Below are 21,142 nucleotides of genomic sequence, written 5' to 3'. Positions count from 1 at the left end.
AATCTTCGGCAACAGATTCGTAAATAAACTGAATAATTAACACATGAAAAATACAAATTACTACTGTTTCACGATAAAAGGAGATACAGATGTAAACCCACTTTGATTTTTTTTTTTTTTTACACAAAACAAACATTTTATAATGATAGCCCTCATATGAAAAAATAGTAAATTATTCCTAGTAAAATTTAAGATTATAACAAAAATAGTCCCAAATAAAAGTATCCATATTCACCAAAGTAGTTTTGACTGTGGCCTAAACACACTAGGCATATAATGCTGCATTTGCATGACACATCTGGAAACAATTACAAACTTTTTGAATGCAGCAGTTAAATACTACTCTTACTTTATTTAAGAGGCTAGGCTACCAGTTTTTATTACTTAAGTCAAATGAATAAATTATAAAACAGATTACTGATTGTTATACCCTGATTCGGATTTGATTTCAGTAGTTTCCATTATTACACAACCCTCAATCATAATCTTCAGATTCACTGAATAATTAACACAAATAGTACTGCACAAAGGAAATACAGTAGTAAACCCACTTTGCTCTTTTATAAATATTAACCCTAGTAAAATAAGGTTAAATAGATTTAAAAGTAGTTTTGGTCTAAAACATCAATGCTGCATGTTTGACATATCATTACAAATCACCAAGATCTTACTTTATTTTGACATTTATTACTTGTCAAATTGTATAAAACCAAACTATTTGACATTAACTACTTTTTAACAAATTTGAAATATTCCCAATCTCCTATTTAAAATGGTCTAACATCAATGCTGCATGTTTGCATATTATACCAAGATCACTTTTTCATAAATAAAATTTACAGTAATTATTAATATAAGAAAATTAAAATAAACAAAATTTAGTATCATAATAATATAGTTACTCTACCTGTTGTTCAAGTGAATGGATTCTCAGTTCACAACGCTCCTTCTCTTGTCTGAGAGCTTCCAACTGGTTAGTAAGCCGACGAATCTTTTCACTGTCAATCTGTCTCTCTCGGCGATGGTCACTGCTCATCTCCAAAGTCTGAATGAATATGCAGACAATGAAAAATTACTTGCTAGTCTTTTAAGGAAAGTTCTCAACTGAATTTTTTTTATTTAAAATGGAGAGCCCATTATTCCACTTCATAGACAGCAATTGAAAACTGGAAGGTACTTTGATTTCCTGCATTGTATTTTTATATACTACTGTTATTCTTTTAATAATTTTGCAATACAGCATCAGCAACATGTTGTATCTCATTACCATTTAAAATGTGTATAGTACAATAATTACTCATTCAAGATGTGAAACATAAAAGTATCTGTACTTGGTTAATCAAAGCAAAATCTGGTAGGAACCTTAAATGTATCTTTGGGAAGTATCATAAAATTCTTTTACCTCCTTCAAATGTTTCTGTTGTAGATCAGTTCTTGAGGTTTCCAAGTCATCAATCTTTCTGCGTAGCTCCATATTCTCAACACGAAGAGCGCTGATATTAGAGTCATGCACAGACTGTTCAGACCCACTCAGAATCACTGTATCAGAACGATGATGGTCTGGACGATCATGACGATCTTGTTCATACTAAGGATAATCAAAGTAGAGCATTATTCTCAACACTCGACTTTCAAACAAGTAACCGCTTAATTCTGTCTTGTGATTCTACTATCAACATGAAAGCATCTACTGCACTGACTGATATAGAGATCTATTTGGACAGAAATTAGGAATAATACACAAGAGCATCAATACAGGAAAAGTCTATACTACATTACATGAAGCAGAAAAGATTTTTTGTCTTCCTTGTACTTATACTGAGTACAAGTAAAAAATAAAATATTGCACCTATAAAACCAATTTGAGTTAATAAAGATGCAAAGCCATCATACCTTTTCCAATATCTTCTTTATATCAGTTTTATCCTTCTCAATCCTATATTCTGTCTTTTCAATATCACGTTTTTCTGCTTCACTTAGGGCCAACTTCCTCTGTTGATGAAGGAGTGTACAGTATAAAGAGAGCAGAGTGAAGTGGTAGGATTCCATTTTTGAAACTTACAAAATGCTTAACCATCACAAGTTATTGCATGTTATTTAGCTGGTACAGTAATGTACTTTAAAATGACAGTAACTTTCTGCCACTCTGACCAGATTCACTTAGGTCAAATGTATTCCCATTCATGTTACATTATTTTCATTGTTGTTGACAGCCCACTTTCATTTTTCTCCACAAAATAATATAAACTCCCCAGTGTCCAATAAAAAAGGCATATGTCCCAGATAAAAAAAAAGTTGATTATGAACCATAATGCAAATACTACTACAGAAAGCAAAGGCCACAGAGGTACTGGTTGCAATATTTTCAAGAAGTAAAGCAATCAAAGCTATACAGAAGTATAAGAAGAGCAGGAAAGTGAACATCAACTTTAATTAGATCTCAAATAAAATGACTAAAATTGTCTTTTATTAGTCGACTACAAAAATTTCAACCTTCGGAAAAAATGGTCGAAAAAAAAAGATGAAGGTTTATTCTAGTAATATTCAATCATTTACCTTCATTTTGCAACAAAGAAGTCTCAGCACAATATTTCAATTTATGGTGTTTTTTAAAAAACTTTTTCCTTACACCTGGGAGTCGGGAAAATTTCAAATTTCTTTTCGTCTTTTGAAGTTTTACTGTTTTATATTGCGTTACATAAAGTTTTATATATGAAAATGTGCGCAATTTCATGTAAAATATAGCAACATACAACCCATGGTTGTAGCTTTTATCAGTTTGAAAATATTTTCATATAAACCACGATAACTGCCAAAATTTCAATTGTCAGATAAAATGGTCAAAAAACGCAATTGTGCTTGTACATTCTAGTAATATTCAATCATTTACCTTCATTTTGCAACAAATTGGAAAGCACAATATTTCTGGCTGTCCGCGCCAGAAAAATGAAGTTTTATATTAGTTACATAAAGTTTTATAGAAATGTAGCAATTTTTTACAAGAGAAAATAACTCATGGTTGTAGCTTTTATCAGTTTTGAAATATTTTTTAATAGATCCATTTCAAGACGACCGAAATGGTTGACAGAGCTAAAACTCTTACTGTAATATTCAATCATTTACCTTCATTTTGCAATAAATTGGAAGTCTCTAGCACAATATTTCGACTTATGGTGAATTTAAAAAAAAAAACAACTATAAGGAACATCTCAGAAAATCACGTTGTCGTAATGTTTGCACCGTTTTATATTAGTCGTTACATAAACTTTTATTATGAAAATGTGCGCAATTTCATGTACAATACAACAGAAAATAACTCATGGTTGTAGCTTTTATCAGTTTTGAAAATTTTCATATAAATCGATAAATAAGAAAAATTCTACCTCTTCCGAAATGGTCGAAAACTGAATTACAGCTAAAACACTTACAGTCTAGTAATATTCAATCAATTAGCTTCATTTTTCAACAAAGAAAGTCTTAAAATTTCGATTTTTGAATTTTTGAAAAAAACATTTTTTTAGTACGAATTCATGCATCAGATAATATTTTCTCTGTGTTGCTTTGATCGTTTTACAAGTTATATACCAAAATCATCACAATTTAATGTACAATACAAAGAACAGATTTGGAATATGAAAACCACAACTATATTTCAATATTTATATATGATAAGATTTTTTTTCATTTCTGATGGTTGCATACTAAGAAAAGGCAATGACAAAAAAATGAGCCAAAAGTGAACTCTTAATCTTAAAAACTAAGTGTGCTGTGATTTTTGAAAAAAACTTTTTTCCGGCTGGCGCTAACTCCCGAATGCTGCGCATACGGGAGACGTTTTTGTAAATAGAGGCTCGGTGTTTAAGGGTTAATTGGATCTCAAATAAAATGACAAAAGCTTCCTATTAGTACAGAAAAGAAAAAAAAAAGATGAAGGTTTATACTAGCAATGCGAAAGACCAGATTTGGATTCAAGTGTTTTGTAACATGGGAGTGGGTAAACTTTTGAATACTTGATTGCTGAGAGAAGTTGAGGCAGGGAGGTGTAATGGAAAAGATTAAATTGGTCACCTTTCATTGAGATACAACTTAGTATAAATCCTGTCATGGTAAAAATTTGTAGTCTTTTCACTAGGAATGGAAGTCAATAGATCCATCAGGACAGATGGAGTGAAACACTGACCTGAAGCCATAAGGAACTATAGGTAAATGATCAGGAAATAATTTCATTAGAAGGGTATGATCAGAATATCAAATTAACTCATAAGCACCTTTTCCTCTGAATTACAGACATACAGCAATTCCCAGTAGACTTAGAAAGTTTGAGTAGACACAGATGGAGAAAGTACGAATGACTGATAGAACAGAGAATATAGCAGAACTCACAACATATAATAAAAAGAAGCATGAGTAGCAACAAGAAAAGACTTGGAATAACTGGTGTGCCCACGCTCACCTGGTTGGCTCTGTGAAGCATGGGTGGTCAAGCCCAGTGACTAAAATAAAAAGGGACATCTTTGATTCGATTAAGAGTAACAATAAAAGGATCTGGTTTTGGTCAAAAAAACAATCTAAAAATCCAAGAAGACTAGTAGGTAAAGAAAATATCCAAAATACTGTAGGATTGCAAATATGGGTTTGGTATTCACATTTTTGTTCAATTTATTAACAGAAAAGTAAATTTTTCACTGCCTCTCGCATGAATATGGGTGAAGTGGAGTCATTCAATATAGTGAACACTGAAGTATCCCAAAGAAAGAATTTAAATCTGTGGGGGCATATATAACAATGACTTGTGGCATGAATCACAGTAGTGCTTGGGAAAAACTTATAGTCATCACCCTCCTACCTATACTGTTTCTTCCTGTAAGAACCAGATGAATGAACCTCAAAAGTCCATTTCTCACATGAGTGCAAATATTGTTCATGGAACAATTTGGTTCTAGTCTTCAGTTGAAGAGTATAGGACATGAACTTCAATATGGACACTATAAAGCTTTTGTTTGTTTTCCCTCCAACAAAATAAGGTGTACGCACCACATTTTTCAAGAATCAATGAAAAAAGCTATTTACATCAAGCAGAGGCATGAACTAATGCATGCGAAAAAACTATTCATCACTTACACCACAATCAGAACACAAAAGGAGCTTAGCAATAGCCTTGATGGTTAAGCATAGGATACTGGAAATACATGTTCCTAATATGATAGGAGTATTTATACATTACATTAATATCAATTATTCACATTATGGATGTTTAAAAAATAAAGGGGAGTAAAAAGTTTTGGAAAAATTATATTACTCCTTTATGATAGCAAATGTGAAAGATCTTTTCAACACATTCTCTCAATTCTAAACTTAAATCAGCAGAGATGAAGTCCTGGAACATCACTCTTTATAAATGAATCATGAAAGCTGGACCAAAAGAAATTTACATTTCCACTCATGTTTTTGACAGTCTCCTTAACTGTATATTAAAATTTAATAAAGCAAAATCATGGAGAACCCCAAACAAAATACCTTGCATCTGTTGCAATACTTATGTGACATACAAAATTCTTTCTTTACAATCATATTTCATAGATCCTTTCTTGTTTAACACAATTATGAGAATATATCAAATGTTTCAAATACATGTACTGTATGTCAGGAATAACGCTCAATTATTGATGGCTAAAGAAAATAAGAAGAAAAAACTACTGTATCTATTATGTACAAGTTCAATTTCTAACAAGCAACTTAAATTTTGTTCATGAGTAAAGAAGAACCTAAAAGATTAAAAGAAAAATATAGAATATGTTAAAAATAAGCTACAGATATATAATACAAACAACCATAGTCATACAATAATTTTCAGCAACTGAAAGCACATGTGAAGGCTGACTAAATATCCTGTACATTTGACGATGAAAAAACTGACTGTATTTGTAACAACAGTGCTTGCATAGGTAACACCAATAAAAGACTAATCAACACAAAGTCTACCAAGGAGTTGGCAAATTGACCGAATCTTAGGTATATACAATAGGAGGCATCAGTAAGTATAACAACTAATGCTGCATGGAAGTTGCAAAACAACTGTTTCTATACTACTTAAAATGATCAAGCAACTGCCATAAAAACACATGCATCACAAAAATGTTAACTAAAAAAAGTTTATATACAAAAATATTAAAATCTAAAAAACTTTTCTTAAATGCAATCACAAGTAAAAATGTAGTAATTTATTTCTTTGGCAGTGCAAAATGAGTTCATATGAAGCTAACAACTAAAGGGAAAGGAACATGTAAATTCAATAGAAAAATCTGTATTTTACCAAAATATCAAAGTATTACGTAATAATGGCCTTAATATTTTGCAGTGTTAAACTATGACTATATTAGATTGCTAGACTCATCAATTTTCCTTTAGTTCCACTCTATAACTTAAACAGTGTTGGAAAAAATCTAAGCAACTGTGTAAAGAATTAGACTATTTTTGCAACACATTTTCTGCCTTATGGTCATCTTCATTTTGGAGAATTGCTGTCCTTGCCTTGCAAATATGATCACAAATAATACAAGATTTTTATTTTATCTTTATCTTATTTCAGCCAATCATCATTTAATACCAAATGAACTTGCAGTTTATGAATTAGTACTTGGCTAAATATTTACTGGAACAAACTGAAAATATTTTTAGATGTTTTCATCTTTTACGTGAGCTTTCATGTATTTTTTCATATTAAATTTCCTTGGTTTGTGTTCTCTCTTATCTCTTATATTTAAGTTTCTTTTTTATTTTGTACTTCCTTAACTTCATTGCCCTCTTACTGCAGGTGTAGTCTTCTGACTTCTGATTTGGGTATGATGGGTTCTTAGGTAATTATGAGAAAGTTTCTTAGACAAATTTGTAGCATTTTTGCCTCTTTCCACACAAGCTATATTATTTAACTTTAATGCAAATGAAAAATTAAGCCTAAAATTTTCAGATTAACAGAGGGGGGAAATCAAGTTGTATAACATTTTTTTTTGTGTTTTCATTTTGTTGCACTTCCACATTTCATGATACTGAAGATTAGATTCATAGGATTATCCCAAGTAAATATACATCCTTAATTTTTTTTGGGGGGTTACCTACTTAAGTTTTATTTTGGGAAGTGGGGGAATTGCCTACCTGAGAATTTTTGGGGGGTTTTTAATTTTACATGAAACACTGGCATTGGTGATATTTCATCTTCTTTTAGTAATTTTTTTATATTTTTGTTTATTGCAATTGTCGATATGACAGATTTTCCATGAATTATAAATTTTTTCACATTAAAGTTCTTGGGTATTTTGGAAGGGTTTTGCATTTTCATTAAATCTTTTCAAGATATTTTTCTTCTACGGTTATGTCATCAATGCTAATTGTCTGCACTGAATTCCTTCGGATATGTTTTATTCAGGCTTGCTTTTATGCACATTGGAAAACTATTTTAAATCTACATATGTATACTCATATACGGTCATTTTTCCCTTAAATTTAAAGAGCTAATAGGAAAAAGAATGGCAATTCTCCAACCTAATTTAAATACAGTATATAAGCTGTAAAGATGATAGGAAATGGGCAATTATCAGAGAGCTTTTTTTTTAAATGCAACAGGAGGTAAATGTTGAGTGTGCAAGTGACAAAGAACAAATGATGAGGTTTAAGCTAAACTTGATTTATGAATGAACTATGCACAACAAAAAAAAAAAAAAAAAACATATAGTGTAAAACCATCTTAAGAATGCAATGGAACAGTTTACAATAACCTTTTCCAACAGTGAAATGTTCTTTGTGTTGAAGCAAAAAGCATTTAGTCAATAGACAAAGATTGTTTTTGATGTCTAGAGGCATAGTATCTTGCATATATGTACAGTACTTATATATGCTTTGTGTTTTGATTGATTTCTTTAATTTTTTGCAAGAGCTAACACCCACTTTAAGAAAATAAGAATTGAGATGTTACTCACTTCCAGATTGTTGAGCTTGGTCTGGAGTTCAAACTTCTCCTGCTCTAATCGGGAGACCTTTGCGACAAGCTCATCTGTTGCAGATGATCGCTCTCCAAGGTTCTGAAAAATGTTATCTTTAAAAATGTCAGTTCATCAACAATTTAATCAATTAGCTTTCCAAAACATTTATTTTACTAAAAGTCAACTGTTTATACTGAAACCTGGTCAACTGTTGCTTTACATGTATCACATGCAAAAAAAATCACACATCCTTTTACATGCTAAGAACTTGTCAGTTGTACTAAAGTTGCTTCATCTCTAACACTGCCAATGAAAACATAGTACTGTACAGTACTGTGAAAGTTTACATTTAATGCACAGAGTCAAATCAAAAAGACACAGAATAAAAGTTGAAATTAATGATTAAGGAAGTGATGTATGCAAAAATGAGATCAATTATGAATATATTACTGTAACTCTTGTGAAAATATTTCCTCATAAAAACATTACTCATACTTTACAATCCTTTCCACTTTGATTCAGAAAGGTTGTTTTGAATAATGCAAATCCATTGTTGGTGAAAGATCCTGGTTATGAATTTAATGGTTATTCTCAGCAAGTTAGTACATATTATTATTATTTTGGTGTATCTGCAGTTCTTACCAAATTCTTTGCCAAGTAACTGCTGGAATTTTCCCAACTATTCAAAATTTTGTACTACATAAATTTTTATATTAGAAGACACATATATGCAGAATGGTCATGAACATTTGCTATTTTGGTAATAATAAATGATGCACTAAAATTCTGAGTTAAAGATTTGCTAGTGCACTTTAAAATGTTTTTGATGATCAGTACACTTGATTTAGTACTAGTATACTGATTGAATACTAGAAAATTACTAGCGAATTCTAAAACTGTTAAGTTCACAGATCTAAACTAAAAAAATATTCCTATTTAATGTCCATTTGATGACAGTTCCGTACAGCGTGGCGACTTGAAAATTTAGTAACCAAAAATCGGCGATAGTATACTGATTGGTTACGGCGCCGAAAATTACGATAGCGGTGATCAGCACCGCCCGATAAGAATTCTAAAACTGGTTATGTTAAGTTATCAACGATGAAAATCTAAATCGCTAAAAAAATATTCCTATTTATATACAATCTTTATAAAAAAAATAAAAGATTCTTCAGTAATTCGCCAAATAATTCAGATATGGATACATCATTATAACAGTTTCTTGAATAATTTGAAGCTGATATTACTTTGAGACAAGCTGTCTATACACTGAAGGAGGACTTGAAAACAAAGGTACTGTCCAGTATAAAATGGCATGAAGCAATGTCAGTACAAACTGGTATCCTGTGTTAGTGGACTTAGTGCTTGAATGGTAAAAAAAAAAAAAGGTTCAAATTTACCTTTTCTTGGAGTCCACAGATGCATTCACTGGGTTTTGCATATGAATCTCTAATCTACAACAGTGAATGTAAGGTGTAAAGCTTTCCAGATTAAACCTATTTCATAAGCAAGTGCTAAGCGAATGAATCATGTAATTGGATGGTCATTATTGAAATACGAAGCTACCTAAAAAGTTGGGAAGTGACAAAGCTAAATTTATACTTCCAGTTCAATTGTTTAAAACATTTTATGATCTGACTTATACCATTACTATATCACAGGGGAATAATGTTAAAGTTGACTATATCATGTGTGTTATAGGCACTAAAAAGAAATGAATCTTAACTAAATTGTATAGCTACTGTTAAATTACATGCGAAACTAAACTTACAGAAAACTATAGCTGCGATGTTGGTAGCAACTTGGACAAATTCAAGTGATGGCAATTGGAGCACAGTGATAAACAATCAGATAATGAGTAGTAAATTTATCTGATGTTTACTCATGATGCCGCTGCTCATTTTAATAGCTAGACTAAAAAAATGCTAGAGATCTTTACTATTTTTTTTAATTTGCACACAAATAAAAGTGAACTGGAAGGAACTAAAAGGGGTGATTAATGTTTCATTTAAAAGAAAAGATACTGTTAGTATGACCAATCAATCACACTCTATTCAACTTGTTACTGAAATGGACAAAACTCTTGGTTTGTATCTGAGGACAAATCCTTTAAAAATCTAAAGATTTACAGTTTGTTTCCATTTGTAATTCTAAATGAAACGGTTACACCACACTGGAGTTATGTGTATGTACAGTAAGTCCCTAACATGAAAAAATCAGGATATGCTCACACACTGGCAACACTGCAAGTGAATGAGTAATAAATTCTAAGTACAAACAAAAAGTGTATGCTAATGCCAAACTAATGCTGCATACAACGATATCCTGAATTAGCAAAGATATTTAATAATGTGCCAGGTATTGGAACCTCAGTACTTTTTCTAAATAACTTTGCACAATCATTCATCTGATCTCTACTTGAAAAATGTTACAAGCACTATTTTATTTTGCAAAAAGAACAAAAAAATTTTGGTAGTACATGAAACTGATTAAATATGCTAAATTTCCTAACATAATAAACAATTCAGTTCCTATTTAAAACTTTCAAAGACAAAATTCAAAACAAATATCATTATCTGAAACATGCACTTACTAGGTCTAATTAATAGGGCACACAAGTGACTGCTCAATAAAATTCCACAAAATCAGTAGTTCTTCCTTCTATTCATAAAAGCAACTCAAGATAATTCAATTTCACTTCTAATAAAAAAAAGTCAGCAGACTGATGACTATTCTTGAGTTGGATAATCTAAATATTTAGAACAACAGTTTTGGGGAAAAAATTATCAAAATTAAAAGTGATGTGAATGTTACAGTTATCCTCTGATTAATTTAATTACCCCTTTCAGAGACTTCAAGCTCATTTCTAATTCAGCATTCTTTATCTCTGCATTTGAGAGGTCTTGCTGAGCTTTGGTTTTGAACTCTGACAGCTGTTCTTTCTGGCGTTTCAATTCTGCAATTGCACTCTGCAAATCTGCAACTTTCTCCTCCAACTGACGACGTTCACCTTCACTTCGTGATAACTGATTCTGAGACTGTTGAAAATAAGCATAATTTTAGTACAGCACATGTGTCACAATTAGAATACTGATTTAAATGCTACTACTGCAAATATTTCTAGAATTGTCAAATAACAATAATGAATTTTCACATAAAAAATTTGATTTTTCATGTACGCTTATGATTCATATAGGCCCACAATTTTGGTCTCCCAATGTCCCCAGATACTACATTCTCTTATCTAAAAGACAGATGATCAGTAGTAGCTTGGTACCTGTACCACCTGGAGCCTTATGTGACTAACATCAACTGCTCCTCTCTTAGTGTAATATGGATTTAAGGCTGTTATGTCGGTGAAGTTGCGGACAAAGGACCTTGTCACATGACTGGTGGAGTTGTGTGAAGCAAAATAGTTTTGTTTTACAAAAAAAATCACATTTGTTTCATCAGAACTCTCCACCTACATGCTACTGATAAATGCCAGGAATTGGTGATCATGGCCTGAAGGATCCAGGAAGGTACTTAGATATTGATAAGTTGGAAACTATTCTCTGGTAACTCAGAGGGTCATAATCACTAAGGACAAACACCTTCTGTTTGAAAATCAGCTGATTCAGCTAAAATGAGGACACTTATCACATGTGTGAGATACAGAAACTAATAACAATGTAAGATTATATCTCTAGGATGGATGGATGGGAGGTGAGAGAATTACAGTAGAAAGATGATGATGATTCCCATAAGATGTCCCTCAAAAGTAAAACTTGGCCTGCTGCTACTACCAGTACCAATATATATCCATCCATCTTGGGTAAATTCTCAAGGTAGAGCTTTGTAAACATAGACTCCAGATACCTTGATTAAATAGCATTTGTATCCTAATTGTTTGAAAACCACACGAGGAGAGAAGGCTCTGATTTCATGGGCTTATAGCTCATATTTGCTCCACTTTGCCATCAGAAACATCATATGTGCTGAGGATGACTTGACTGAGCCAGCTGAAGGCCAAGTTCTTCAAGATGGAAAGAAATAATTAGAAGATGTTGCCTCTGGAATCTCTGGTTTCCCAAAGGTAATAATGACTTGCCCTTACCAAACACGAAAGAAAGTCCTTTTCATTACTAGTGACGGATGCCAGAGGAGGAATAGTGACAAGCGTTGTGGAATGGTCTAGGCTACAAGAAACCTGGGTCTTTGCCACAAAGTCAGAAGCAAATGACAAAGCTATTGCTGTATAGTCCTTAGAATGCATGATTCTCCATGAAAGAGCATGGATGTCACTCATTTGCCTTGAAGATGCAAATGCCAAAAGAAAAACCATCTTCAGTGAGACCCAGCAATAAGGCCTCTTGCCAAATGGATGGGAAAGATAAATAAGATGTAAAAGAAGAGTATACAAAAACTGAGCATTAAGTCAAACCTTTGAAGAAAGAAATAATGGAATAATATGTTTTGAATATTTACTAAACTGAGGGGATGAATGTGAACTGGAAGATGCTGTCATGCAAGAGTGACCAATAGAGCCCGTGACACCTTAAGAGATTAGCAAAGTGCTTGAGAAATTGAAAAGCTCAAAGACCAACTAACATGTGATTTGCCAAAAGCAGCTGGAAACCCTGTTATGAAAGTGAATACTTAAATGTTGGTACAGCAAGAAAGACAATAATGAATGGGAAAAAGAATACTTTACTGTTGGTAAATAAGAGTTCTGTATTCCATTTGCAAGCAGCAAGTATTTATGATACATGAATAAAACCTCTTTTACTCTATGCAGGAGAAGCATGGTCACTTAAAGAAAAAATGGAGGAGGGTTCAAACAATAGTGACTACAAAATGCTAGAGATATAGTGTCCTTAGTCTGCAAAATAAAATGACATCTTACATAATGAGATGGAATGGATAGCTAATGACAGGAGAGAGCAGTCAGTCACAAAAGCAATTGACATGGAATTTTTGAGACAAAAATTCTGATACAATGTCTAGTGATTAAACAAAGGTGTTCTTATATTAACAATAAATAACGAAGTAATACAAATTAAACATTAAAATACCCAAAAATAGCAGTAACCAAGAGGCCACAAGACCAGTGTTACAGTAGATTCTCTTATAAACTGTACTGTTAATCCATATGATGTAATGATAAAATTCAGTATCAGTTTTGATTCAAATAACCATTTTCTAGTACACAAGAATTTTACTGGGGCAAGAGACAAAACACAGACCCTTACTGTGTGCATTTTTTGAAGTACTATCTTATTCTGACAGTACAGTAAAAAATTCCTCAGTTTTCTATGGCTACTGCACCTTTTGTAAAAAGAAATGTATACAGTATTTACTAAGATGAAGGGTGCAAGTACCCCTCAAAAGATACAGGGTTCTTAAAAATCTACATAAGAAAGGTCTTTTTGTCTCACAGTAGCTCTGCCAATTAACATTAACTCTTAAATGTACCTGGTGATTCAAAAAAAAAGAAGAAAGCACTGAAAAATTTTGCTTTTAACAAAAATATAAGTAGTTTTCAAACTACAATTTCTTATCCAGTAAAAATTGTAGATCTTACCCTGCTAAGTTCTTCTTGCATGTTACTAGATGATGATACTGACTCCTTCAAAGATCGGTTGATGGATGAGAGTTTGTTCTTCAATTCTGCCTCAGAGTTAGAAATTACTGCCATTCGAGTCTTCAGATCTTCGACTTTATTTTTGAGGGTCAAGTTTTGGTCCTCAAGTGCACGAATGGTACGGTTGACATTATCTTTTGTAGAGTGAAGATTCTGATAAGAGAAATGATCATAAATAATTGCAGAGATATATATATTATATATATATATATAAATATATATACATCTACATAAAAGTAAAAGATTTGCAAAGGCAAGATAATAGTACTAGTTTCAAAAGATAAAGCCACAAACTCAAACTACATTTTAAATACTACCTAAATGTAAAATACTGCAAATATAAGGATGCTCATAAAAAAATAATTTATAATATATTAATGTAATCACCACCTGCCCAGAAGATATCATTAAAACTCATCATTTATTATAAAAACCCAAAGAAAAATAAGTTACCATTGAAAAAGCCCAACACCCCAGAAGACTACCTGAGGACATACATTATACCTTAACCACAACAATTTTCTCCACTCCAGACACTTCAAACAAAAGGAATTACTGCAATTAATTTCAAAAGGATCCTACTTCTGCCTCCTAGGGCCCTATGCATACAGGCCAATGCCTAATTCAGTAAAATAAGTTGAGTTACTCCTCACCTATATCACCAGAAATCTGGAAATCTACCAATGCCAAATGTAGCGCTGAACACCAGTTCTCCTTAAAAATTCACCCATAGCCTTTTGCCACCACCCTGACCAGCACCCATGGGTTCTATATTAGTTTCCCCAAGTCAACCAACCCCAGCAATACCTGTTAATCATGGTTATGCAAGAGGATTGCTCGAGGCTACAGGAGAGAAAGACGACAACTCAACAGACAGATCCCACCATCAGTCAGAATTCAGAAAGAGAAGCAACACACTGATTGTAAACCCAATTTCTGCATTTATACAGTAAATATAAATATAAATATAAATGATGCATATTTAGAGGGAATAGATAAGCAAAAAATGCAAGAGGTAAGATATCTAGTTATATTTATTAAAATAAATTAAGAACAACATAAATAACAAAAATCCCCAAGCCATTAATAATTATGTAAACCTGGATTTTAAACCAGGTAGTAGTTTAAAATGGTCTGGTGTGTAAACGTTTCTTTGTGAAGGGGGTAGGATGATCAACAGTTACAAGTGAAACTTTGGAACTTTTATTCCCTATTATGGTCAAACTGTTTCCAATCTGGAAGCTACAGCTATTACAATTGAAAATTTTAAAAACTGAAGCCTGAAGAAAAATAAGAATAATACAGTATAGCAATTACTTATACTGTATGAACAATATGAGCAATAACCTAACTATAATGTATAATATCACACAAAGAATGGAGTTATAATTATAATAATCAATAGTAATAATTAAAATAATCATGCTAAAACTTAACTCAAGAATACACACTACTCGTCAATTACAGCATTCCTCTTGAATTTGCAACATACCTCAAGTTTGTTAATGCAAAAAAATGACTACATACCTCAATCTCCATTTGTTTTTCACTAACAGTCTTTTTAGTTGCACTAAGTTCAGCTTCTAATCTTGACTTGGAATCATCAAGAAGTGCACCTCGCTGCTCTGAGGCTCTTAATTTTTCTTTGATGTCTGCATTCTCCATTTCAATTCGATTTACACCATTCTTTAGCTTTTGCACACGGTCCTGCAATAAGGAATATTGAAACAAAATCTGCTTTACAAAATAGTCAAGTTTAATACCAATGGAAATTTTTACCTTTCATTAACAAGCTTTATAACATCTTTGTAATAGTGAAAGTAATCCTGTAATTCAGAAAATCATGTTAATTAATTACTGTAGTGGCATATTGTATTTGTAAAACGAGATACAGGCAGAAAATATAATACATGAACACCACAAACAGGTGAAATGCATAAAAAAAAAACCACCAACTACTTGCTCCATCAATGCTAAATCCTCAACATTCATAAAAAAACTCTCACAACATATGTCAAGTAAAAGAAGCCTTCTTATGGTAAAGAGGAAGATGTTATTAGGTACAGTACAAGAGAAGATGGGTCATAGCCTTGACAGATTTATCTTGTGCAATCTATAAAATGGGTAACCAAAAAAATAATTACAGTAAATACAAGGTTGTACATCTATGCACAGGCAATCCTCACCTTGCGTTTCTTTACTCATCTGACTCATCAGGGACTCATTGCCAAACTTTTGACATCATCTGGCACCCTATGATAGTTACTACTTCCCATATTATGAAACATTGGATACTGCTAATTCAGCTCAAATTTTTTTTATTGTGTGGTCTGGTTAAACTAATTTTCTTACAAATCAACTTACTGAATAAGGAGCAACTGAAAAGGAAGAGTGTGAGATTGTATCAGACAGTCTTGTAGAACCTGAGCAATACTAGTTTAGGCTCCTTTACTATAAAAAAAAATTGAAAGACCAAAAGTGAATAATACAAAATGGTAGAGAGGAAACACAAAAGAAGATATCCAGGTGAAACATGGGAAAACAGTATGGATAAGAGACAATGGAGACTGGAAGACATCAACAAAGAAGAAAAAGTGGATAAAAGAAATAATGCCAGGCAACCTGAACAGTGAAGGTAACCAATACCATGATAAATAGTACCAAAAGATGTACAGTACACCTCTTTATTTGCACTTATGCTTCCAAGGAAAAGGAATAGTGACTATGCTAGCCTAGGCTATGCTACCTCTAAGCTACCCCAAAATCCTACTATGACATCACTTACATCAAGGGTTCCTTTCTCATGCTCAAGGTCGGTCACCCTTCTCCTTGTGTTATTTAGCTCTTCATTCAAGGAACGGATCTCAATTTCCTTTCGACGTAAAGCTTCATCCTGTAGAAAATCAAGAATAAAATGTACACTTAATTAAAATTAATAAACAAACCTAGATAAAAGTAACATTAACATATCTTTGTAATTTCAATGAATGAAAATAAAAATTAAAAATATGAAAATAAAAATTCAATATTGCACTACTGTATACACTACAATACTGCATTTCCTTATCTAAAGTGGCAAAATGCAGAAACCTCTATGATCCAATACAAAGACAAAACGCAGTGTTTTTTATTACAAATCTCTTCAAATAATGTATTTCTGCAGTGAATATTATTTGTCTAATGTCTAAGACTTACAGATGTATCCACACACATGACCACACACAACCAATGCATGTACTGAATACCATTTATCTTTTTAAGCTTTATTTTGCCTCACTTTTCTGATGACTATCTTCCTCTGGGGTTAGGAAAGGATTACGAAAAATATAACCTTTGGCCTTTGGGATGTAAGGTAAGTTTTAAATCTTATTCCCAGGGTGAAAGAAATCTTCAATACCATGAAATATGGTATTCATCCTTATCCAGTAAGTAAGCCAAATAAATGGGCAATGCTTCAGACTTCCGGTGGACTGAGAACATTCTCAGCATTGGTATACTGTAATACTGTATACTACATACAGGCAGTCCCTGGTTATCGGCCAGGTTCTGTTTCTGAGGGAGTGATGATAACCGAAAATCGCTGCTAACTGAAAATTGGCGATTATCGGAGCTTTTTCGGTGATTTTCGGAGCTTAACACCGCCGAAAAGCACTGACTTTCTGTTACTGGCGCCTCTGTTAGGTATGTATTGGTGCCAATACCCAATTATCGGCGCCGATAAGCAGAAATCGGCGATTTTCTGCACCGAAAATTACCAGTTCTCGTCGCTGGACAAGCGTCATAAAACCGGATCGCCGTTAACCGAGCCCGCCATTAACCAGGGACTGCCTGTACTGTGCTTAAAAATGTGCACACTTAATATTCACTACCATTATTTCTTTACCTGCTGGCTAGCGTGTGACACTGCCTTATTGAGCTTATCATCACTGTAACGTTTCTTCTCTTCCAACTCTGACAAAGCCCGAGTTACATCTCTTAGCCGTGCTTCTGATTTCTGGTGAGCTTCTTGAAGTTCTGATAACTGTCTCTCAAGGCTAGAAACATGTGCCATGGCATCATCCTGAAAATTACCAAAAGTGATCAAATTCAAAAACATTTTAAAATTTTCTTTAAATTGTACATTTACATGAATAACTATGAAGAGATTTTAAAGCAATTGCCACATGCAATTCTTTGTCATTACACAAACAAAACACCCATACTAGGTTCCACATCTGTTTGACTTTGAAAGGTGAATAAAGGCAAAAGGGAAAGAATGAGATCTTGTGGTTCCTACTACTGTAAAGATTAAGGAGAGACACATAAAGGAGAATATTACATCGTGGCTAGGAGAACCAGAGAAAAAGTAATTAAAATTCAGATAAGAACTGAAATTATGGGAAGTAGGCCAAGAGCAGCCAAAGATGAAGAGGTCTGATGTGGAGGCACAGAACCCTCAAGGGTTGGACAACATCAGAAGAAATGAGCTAAGAAATTAATTCGGGGCTTCTCTGAAAGATTTTTTCTTTAATGAAAGGTGATAACTATAGCACAGTAAAGATGGACAACCTGATGGAAAAGATTATAGGGAAAAGATGAAAAGTGAAAGACAGAGAGCAACAGTGCTGTAAGATAAATGAACACTGCAAAGAACCTATAGTGCTGTTTATAATGAACTGCACAAGACACATAAGTTGTACCCCAAAATATCAAGACATGGAAGAAGATGGGAAAATAGTAATGAAGAAATAGTGGAGTATGGAGGGAGGTGGGTACTTTTCACTGCCTTCTTTCCTCCTGAATGGTCTTTAAATGCTCAAGTACTTTCTAAAGTTAACCAGTGTGTTTCTGATCAAGACTGGAACATACCTCACATATTCTTGCTATATCAGCACCAGATCTTAAGGGAGCGTATCTCATTTGAGGACATGAAAATTTTGCATTCTTGGCAGGTGAAGTTTTGGCATTTTCTTTTCTCAGTCATGAAAAAATTGTATGAAAATAATGAAAAGTATTCTTTTAATCTTTCGAAATAGAAAATTTTTTTCAATTCAACCCCTTCACAGTCTAAGTGGAAAAGGAAAGGAAAAATAAGATTATTTACAAAATACCAAAATTTACACTTAATTCACCACAGGCTTCTAGCAGGAGGTTAAAATAATAAGAAAACACTGATATAACTATAATCTGGAAGAAAAACACCTGTGACAAACTCACTAAGCAGCACTGTAGATGCACAAGGGAGGAAAGGCATGAACACCTCAAGCAAAAGGGTGTAATCAACACTAAAGCTTTAAAATGGAAGTGAGGGATACAGGAGTTTTAACAATTTTGTAGAATATATCCTAACCCCTAAAGAGGCCAGCACTTCACTTAGGCTAAAGCTAAACCAACCAACAATGCCCCAAACACTAAATTAGGTTATGAATAGGTAGTGTACTGTTGTCTGTTAAGATAAATATTATATGACTTGTGAACTGGATGAGAGATATGTATATGACATTCATAAGTTTAACGTTCATGTAATCTAGTATATTTCTCAATATAATTAGCATGCTTATAGCCTAGGCCACAGTGAATGTAAAAATTTTCTCAGCCAAGATTTTCTAAAATGTTATATTTTTTTTAAAACACCAAACTTACCCTCTCTAACTCCACTTGATTCATCTGCGTCATAAGAGCTCTTAATTCATGGCGCACTGTTTCAGGGTCAATTTCTGCTACATTAATTTTTTCAGTGGATCCAAGAGCTTCTATGGATGCTTGTAAATCACTATGGCTACCAGACAGTTCGAAACCTGTAAAGCAATTTCAAATAATTCTGATGTAATATTTTTGGAAATCATCAAAGCTTCACATAGCTGCTGAAAATGGTAACTAAACTTTACTAACAAATTTTTATTTTACAACAATATTGCTTTCCCCTAATTTTTGAATTTGTAAAAATGCTTTTAAACACTGTAATTTCTTCTGTTCACTCTTCTAAAAGACATGGCTGTAACAGCCACTTTAATCAGAATTCAAGATAATCCTCATTTTCGTTGTCTCATGCATTCAAAATATATTTTCCCAATACATGAAACTAGAAACTCCAATTTCTATTAGAAATCACCTCACAATACCCCTCTACATAATTTGCCCATGAAAGTCAGTTCAACAGGGCAGCCTGTTTGACCTTGTGGTATGTATATATTGTTTGAGATAGTGCAAGTGACTAAATCCAGGACAGAGAGGCACTATATGTTTCATGAGTTAAAATGCCATACTTATTTGGAAAATAAAAAGAGTACCAAAGATAAGAATTACCTCAGTTGTTCCCACTGCCACCAGTGAAGATATTCCTGTCTCCAGAAACTCCATGAAAGTTCATTTCCAGAGTATTTACTTTCTACAAGCTAGCTGCTCTTTGCATACAATAGCATCAAATGTGTATGGTTCTGATTTTGATGTGTAAAATTTATCTATCTAAATTATTACTGCTGGTACATACTGTTTGTCACTTACTGTTAGTATACAACTAAGCCAAATGGATTATGTTTCAGTTACTGATACCATAATTCTTCCAAGAAAGAAATGAAAATGATTACTACACTTCTGCTGTTCCCTAATATATGAACAATAATTCAGTACTGTAAACCAAAATATTTCAGTAAAACCATATCAATATATTCTGTATACTTTAAAATTTTTATGTATAAATATCAACAAAAAGTTATCATGGCAATTTTAGCACAGTGCTACAAAATTATACAAAAATAAAAACCTAGTAATCTGCATCATTTATGCAGTCAAATATTAATTAATATGATTGCAAAATAAATTTTCGCATAGTAATCTTCTAAAGTTATGATGGGAGCTTGGAATAAATAAAAAGGTCATTCTCTTATATTACATAAACTCTGAAACAAGAGCTGGAATCCACTTGAAGCGAGAACAATACATAAGCCAGCAAAATGAAAAGATATTACTGAGCATTGCTTTACTGTATTGTATTCAAATTTTAATATTTACAAAATATTTCTGCTTAAATTATCTGAGAAGGTGTCTGATTATTTAACTGGTGGTTAGGAGACATTGCAGAAGCAAATGCAAAAGAAAAATTTATGTGCAAATGGCATAATTTCAACATTTGAAAAGAACTGCACTGCTACTCCTATTTCTGCACATGGAAACAAAATATGAAAGCTTACTTTAAGTGTATGCAAACTTCACAATATGATCCAGACTACAAGTGAAATATTTTGCCACAATTTATTAAGGGTTGCTGAACCAAAAAATGCTATCAGTTCATTTATTTTACTGTACATCAGTTAGCAAGACAACCTAAACATGTTAGGAGGATAACTATATTGTTAATAAAGAAAAAATACTGGTAATTCCTGTAAACATCTCATGAACAATGAACCTTTATCAAAGCTCACCTCTGGAACTATGTTCTTTCACTTATATAAAAATATAACTGAAAAAACTAATTTTTTTTTTTTACAAACAAATCACTTTACTACTGCTTTCAGGAGTGTCAGCTTAACTTCCTAACAAACACACACACAAAAAAGAAGTATCC

The 21,142-nt window shown here is 32.7% G+C and overlaps 1 protein-coding gene across 7 annotated transcripts in view; it reads right to left on the bottom strand.

Annotated features, from left to right (window-relative positions):
- The window catches only part of LOC136833651 (rootletin-like), a 330,434-nt gene that overhangs the window by 14,953 nt on the left and 294,339 nt on the right, over nt 1-21,142 (bottom strand). For 4 of the 7 annotated variants that reach the window (XM_067095794.1, XM_067095796.1, XM_067095792.1 and 1 more), the window contains 10 exons: nt 19,222-19,376; nt 17,483-17,659; nt 16,385-16,492; nt 15,127-15,306; nt 13,540-13,752; nt 10,817-11,014; nt 7,974-8,075; nt 1,894-1,992; nt 1,403-1,588; nt 908-1,045 (listed from right to left, as the gene is read on the bottom strand). In XM_067095794.1, coding sequence (XP_066951895.1) covers nt 908-1,045; nt 1,403-1,588; nt 1,894-1,992; nt 7,974-8,075; nt 10,817-11,014; nt 13,540-13,752; nt 15,127-15,306; nt 16,385-16,492; nt 17,483-17,659; nt 19,222-19,376 — 1,556 coding nt within the window. Of the gene's footprint in view, nt 1-907; nt 1,046-1,402; nt 1,589-1,893; nt 1,993-7,973; nt 8,076-9,747; nt 11,015-13,539; nt 13,753-15,126; nt 15,307-16,384; nt 16,493-17,482; nt 17,660-19,221; nt 19,377-21,142 lie in introns of all 7 variants that reach the window. The other 3 variants (XM_067095797.1, XM_067095793.1, XR_010851537.1) reach the window with 2 other exon arrangements.

Source organism: Macrobrachium rosenbergii, chromosome 52 (assembly GCF_040412425.1).
Source record: "Macrobrachium rosenbergii isolate ZJJX-2024 chromosome 52, ASM4041242v1, whole genome shotgun sequence".
Lineage (NCBI taxonomy): Eukaryota > Metazoa > Arthropoda > Malacostraca > Decapoda > Palaemonidae > Macrobrachium > Macrobrachium rosenbergii.
Note: the sequence above shows the minus strand (reverse complement) of the source record. Positions and strands in the feature narration are given on the sequence as shown.